At 42.9% G+C, this 5,324-nt stretch overlaps 1 protein-coding gene across 3 annotated transcripts; it reads left to right on the forward strand.

Moving 5' to 3' along the window:
* Positions 1-476: 476 nt before the first annotated feature.
* Positions 477-4,468, forward strand: srsf5b (serine and arginine rich splicing factor 5b). Of its 3 annotated transcripts, XM_089021423.1 has the most exons (8): positions 481-564; positions 759-905; positions 1,133-1,203; positions 1,387-1,503; positions 1,570-1,642; positions 2,733-2,806; positions 2,891-2,998; positions 3,886-4,468. In XM_089021423.1, exons 2-8 carry the CDS (start codon positions 780-782, stop codon positions 4,163-4,165), a joined length of 849 nt encoding a protein of 282 aa, XP_088877549.1. In that variant the 5' UTR covers positions 481-564; positions 759-779; the 3' UTR covers positions 4,166-4,468. The 3 variants fall into 3 exon arrangements, with proteins under 3 accessions (XP_088877548.1, XP_088877549.1, XP_088877547.1); XM_089021422.1 differs by having other exon boundaries at positions 477-577; positions 1,387-1,642; XM_089021421.1 differs by having other exon boundaries at positions 1,387-1,642.
* Positions 4,469-5,324: the final 856 nt, after the last annotated feature.

Below are 5,324 nucleotides of genomic sequence, written 5' to 3' on the forward strand. Positions count from 1 at the left end.
CTGTTTCATTTATTGAACTTCAAGCGAGACTTGTAAGCCAGGGAGCGAGTTGATTACTCAAGCATACCTGTCAATTTATACGTATTATTCTACGTTATAATCGATAACGTAGAAGCATTCTACGTTATCGATTATCAAAGCATCATGTGCGCATGCGCGGTGAACGGCATTTCTGCTTGTTAGCGTTTTTTTATCATTTTAAATAATGTACGGCGTACCACAACTTTTATACGGGAATTGTAATCATTTATAAGGGCAGATGTGAGCCAAGATTGACAATAATACTGTCACTTTTATGTTTCTAATACAGTCATTTAATTGGATTTAAATATTGTCATCGATTCCTGATCATATTTATTGAGTAATCGTGACACCTTGTGGTGTTTGTGTGAAATGACTCAAAAATTACAACTCAAACAAAACCGATTTCTGGACTTCGGCTTTTTTCGGCCTTTTCCGGCATCACAGAGAAGATAGACGAGTTCCATTTTGTTTCGTCATCTGTGTTTCGACACCGTCGCTGTTGCCAGGCACAATTTCCAGCTCTACAAACGCTTCGTCAAGGTAATCATCGAAGGTATATTTATCTGAAATATTTGTTGTTTATGGTTGAAATGTCACGCGTAGTTCAACATCACGCCCTTTACTCCTCAGCACCGATTTCCTCGGTAATATTTTAGACGCTAACAAGGCCGCGCTAGCTCGTGTGCTAACGATAACTGTGTCGTGTCGTGTACATATGTTCGTTTTGTTAATAGAAAAGATCCCCCGCTCTGAAGATGAGTGGATCTCGCATATTCATCGGCCGATTAAGCCCCTCGGCCAGGGAGAAAGATGTGGAGAGATTCTTTAAAGGATACGGACGCATCCGAGATATCGACCTGAAAAGAGGCTTTGGATTTGTGGTGAGTATATTGGGCAATGTTCAGTAAAACACAAAGACCGTTTGGGGGACGAGAAGCGTTTTCAAAACAACAATTGTGCCACGAAAACATTCACAAGATCAATAAGTATTGGCAGGACACTTGTGCTGTGACTTATACCTTACCGTTCATTGTCTGAGAGTAAAAACATCTTTGGCCTAACACGATAACAGACATTTTTCATAAGAATGCTTTGTCCTTTAATTCAGGATTTTGAGGATCCAAGAGATGCCGAAGATGCTGTTTATGACCTTGATGGAAAAGAACTGTGTAATGAACGGTAAGCAACTTCCATTGCTCTTGGTAATGGCTGTATTGCATTTGGTACATTTATGGCATTGATATCCTCTGTTCTATCATGTAGCGAACTAAAGTAACACAACTTAATAAACATCAACACTGAAATGATGCAACACTGTTATTTTAACCTTGTTTTATTATTTTTTTTTGTCTGTGCTTTCAGAGTGACCATAGAGCACGCTCGTGGACGTGCCGGCCGAGGTGGCAGAGGGGGTGGCGGCGGCAGTGGAGGAAGCCGCTTCCCAGATCGATACGGCCGCGGCGGTCAGAACAATCGGAGGTGCTACATGTTCATATTTCTTTACGAAACGAGGAACTTTTTATTACAATTTTTGTTTCTTTTCAGTCGAAATCCACCTCCCATGCGTACTGAAAACCGCCTGATTGTGGAGAACTTGTCCTCCCGTGTCAGTTGGCAGGTCAGTATTTGCACAAGTTTTTTTTTTTTAATTCAAAGCGAGTATCTTATTCAGCAATTCAACCTCAATTTTGGTTCTGCAGTACAATCACATTTTCTGATTATTTAAGATCTATTTTAAAACTAATAAAATTGTAATTTGGTAAAGAAAAGTAATCTGTTCTTGTGATCGAATTTTAACCAATTCTTCACCCCTTTATTTGCCAGCTTGACTGTTGTGTCATGTGGAAGAGCTCGCTTATGGTGGAGTTAACCCCTTCTGGGTCCTTCTGTCTGGGTTGAGCCTGTGGTGTCAGCCAGTCTGTCCTACTTCTACTAGTTGAAGCCTGCTGGTCATGTGAGCGCTCTGCTCCTGACTCTGGGGAAGCGCTGGCAGCCCCCTTCGCTCACTCGCAACGGCCTCTGTCCAAGGCAGGGGGCGCCATGCGGTGGGAGAGGAAAACAGGGAGTTGACAGAGCAGAGGAAAGAGCCAGAGTCAATGGGAATCAATGGCCGGTGTTGTTCGCTAAATTGAGGGGGCTTTGATCGATCGTATCGACCACCACTCGCCTCCCCACTCTGGTGTTCCCGCACATCGCGAGAGAGAGAGAGAGAGCAAAAGCGTGTGAATGCCTCCCCCGGTGCCTATGGATATAATCTGCTGTTACCCCAAAGGGTTTCGCTCTAAGGTAGTAGTTTCCTCTCTTCCACCCTGTTCACTCTCTTTGTTGAGGCGGGGTCCTGAGGCATGGGCGGTCCCTCGCGGAGCCCTGAGAAAATGGCCAAATTCTGCCCAAATGGCGCCACTGCAGTTTAATTCATGCAGATGGTCTTCATCTTTCTGTAGTTATGTTAGATTGTGGCCCAAGAATCTCAAACCTGCAACAAAATTGGCTCATCGTAAATTGAACAAGGTGATGTTTTGATCCCCCCAAAGTTGTCATCTTGAAGACGCGTTTGGTTGATAGGTTTGAGGTTCTTGCCCCCGTCATTTCGCCTCAGTAGTTACAATATAACCACCTCTCCTTTTGACCAATTCGGTTCTATCACATGTGAGATTAATTGCCTATCCGGAGTCTCTCCTCGCATTAAACACTTTCTACATGTGTAGGACCTGAAAGATTTCATGAGGCAAGCTGGTGAGGTCACATTTGCAGATGCGCATCGACCTAAACTCAACGAAGGGTAAGTCAGAGACATATTATGTGTGGGTTTCTCTGCTTAGTGTCAACTTCCCGGAAAAAAAAATGTCTGGAATTATCTTTCCAGGGTGGTTGAGTTTGCCTCTCACAGTGACCTCAAAAATGCTCTTGAGAAGCTGTCTGGTAAGGAGATCAATGGCCGAAAAATAAAACTCATTGAGGCATCCCAGAAGAGGTGAGTTTTTGTGGAGATTTCCTTTTTTTGGGTTGTTTTTACAGTTATACCTCGGTTTACGAACCCCTTGGCCTATGAACTTTTCGGTTTATGAACGTTAAATTTATGAAAATTTTCTCTTGGCATACAAACTATTTTTCGGGATACACACGGAGCTGCCACAATGAGTGATGTGTCGTTCGCGAACGAGCCCGTTCTCCTAACAAGAAAATGGCAGCTGACATTTTTTTTGTCCTCTATTCCCCGCCCCCCCCAGTCTTCGGTTAAAACCACGTGATTGGTCAAGAACGCAGCAGTGAGGGGATGTGGTTTAAACATTAAAGAGACAGGCAGACGACGGAGACAGACTGACAAAATAGATAGAAAACAGTGAAATTTGGACTTGTTTCAACTTTGATAGTTCAAAGGCAGAGTGTACACTGCAAGGTTAAAATATACCGATCAATCAATCAGGCTCCACAAATAACCCGCACAAGCCATCTGTACACTTAATGCAGAAAGCTATCAACCCAGCTCCCACTCCCATTCCATCAAGCCATCAACGACCATCACAAAGGTCAATAAAATGACTTTATTATACGGTACAGTTTATTTCTTTCATTATAATACCATAGCACATTTATTATCCATAAAATAAGGTATATTTTTTTAGTTTTAAGAAAATTAGAAAGTAGAAAATAATGTTTTATGGGGACCTGGGAATGGATTATTCCCATTTTAATGGTGTCCTATGGGAAATTAATTTTTGGGATACGCACTTTTTGCCTTAAACACTGTGTGGGAACCAAGTAAGTTTGTAAGCCAAGGTATCACTGTATTTTTATGCTTTAAAAAATGCTACCTTCCTACCACGCTAATTAAATCTTCACTATTGTATCCTCCTAAAGGTCAAGAAGCCGTTCCCGCTCCAGGAGTTCCTCTCGCTCCCGTTCTCGCTCCCGGTCCGCTGATCGTTCTTCATCAGGCAGTCGCAGGCGTTCCAGGAGCCCACCCAAAAATCGCAGTCGCTCCTGCAGTGCATCCCCCTCAAAACCCAAGTCAGTCGATCCAAACAAACTTTCCAACTCTGACGTCCTTCCTCCTTCTCCTGCTCATGAAAAAGGACCCGACTCCCGGTCCCGTTCCCGTTCACGCTCCCGTTCGCCTTCCACCGAAAGCCAGCGCTGACTCACCTCGATGTCTTGGGAGAAGAGGTTTGTTAAAATAAAAAATGTTTCTTCAGAAAATACCAAGCTTAGATAGTTGCTTTTTAGTTAATGCTATTTTTGTTTTCCTTGTTTAAGTTTCATCAAGGGTTAAGTGTGTTTGGGGTGTTGAGAATGTTAAGATGTTAATGGCCACAGTACCCGATGTTAATGTGTTATGCAACAACACAGCCTTTTGTATCATTCAGGGTTTGTTGAAATAAAAAATAGGGGACAATTGTATGAATGACATACTCTACCAATTAAAGCGGTTTTAGAAATGTGACACTCTTCCTCCTTCACTATGAATCTTCACTCACTTACTCTATCGCAGTTAGGTGGCAACACAGGCAACCTTTCACACCCGCGGCATCATCACCGATTGAGAACTCAACCCAGGAAATCGTAAGACGGTGATACCTCGGCTTACGAACGCTTTAGCTAACGAATTTTTCACCTTACGAACATTAAATTCGCCAGAATATAATCTTGGCATACGAAGTAGTTTTCGGGAAACACACGGAGCGCCACAATGGCTGGCGGACTAGTTTTCCACACCCCCTTTCTCTGAGTGCTTACGTGGTTTGCTATCAAGTGGAGTACTTTTGCTTTTTTGGGACTGAAAAAGACCCCACTACAGGCTAGTGTTCAGCCGAAGAGCACACAAAATAAAATTGCCGTCGAGCAGAAGAAAGGAGATCATCGAGAAATACAGTAAAGTCTCGTTATATCGATATTCAAGGGAGTCCGAAAAAATATCGATATAACCGGGACTATCGATATATCCGACCCTGTTTGCATGTAATTTTCTCCGTGCGTGCATAGAAATAGTATCGATATAACCGGGACTATCGATATATCCGATATCGATATAACGAGACTTTACTGTACTTAGCATCCCAGTACCTGTATACTAAGTCAACCTTTGCTACATGTGGCTAAGGGTGTTTCTGTGTTGTCTAAGCAATGGTCTCAGGTAAGAGAAGAGGTTGAAAAACTTCTGTTGATTTGGATTAACGAAAAGCAGCTAGCAGGGGACAGTGTGAGTGAGGGTATTATCGCTGAGAAAACACGGCAACTTCACTCGGATATCATCAAGAGGCAACTACATCAATGACCATCACAAAGGTAAATAAAACGAC

The sequence above is a fragment of the Hippocampus bargibanti genome, linkage group LG19 (genome assembly GCF_051943395.1).
Source record: "Hippocampus bargibanti isolate YZ-2025 linkage group LG19, ASM5194339v1, whole genome shotgun sequence".
NCBI lineage: Eukaryota > Metazoa > Chordata > Actinopteri > Syngnathiformes > Syngnathidae > Hippocampus > Hippocampus bargibanti.

Bases quoted from the DNA above. Each gene is read 5' to 3' on its own strand.
- srsf5b (XM_089021422.1), top strand. From the start codon at position 780: ATGAGTGGATCTCGCATATTCATCGGCCGATTAAGCCCCTCGGCCAGG. The intron at 906-1,132 runs GTGAGTATATTG...CCTTTAATTCAG, and splicing joins AAAGAGGCTTTGGATTTGTG to GATTTTGAGGATCCAAGAGA. The intron at 1,204-1,386 runs GTAAGCAACTTC...CTGTGCTTTCAG, and splicing joins AAAGAACTGTGTAATGAACG to AGTGACCATAGAGCACGCTC.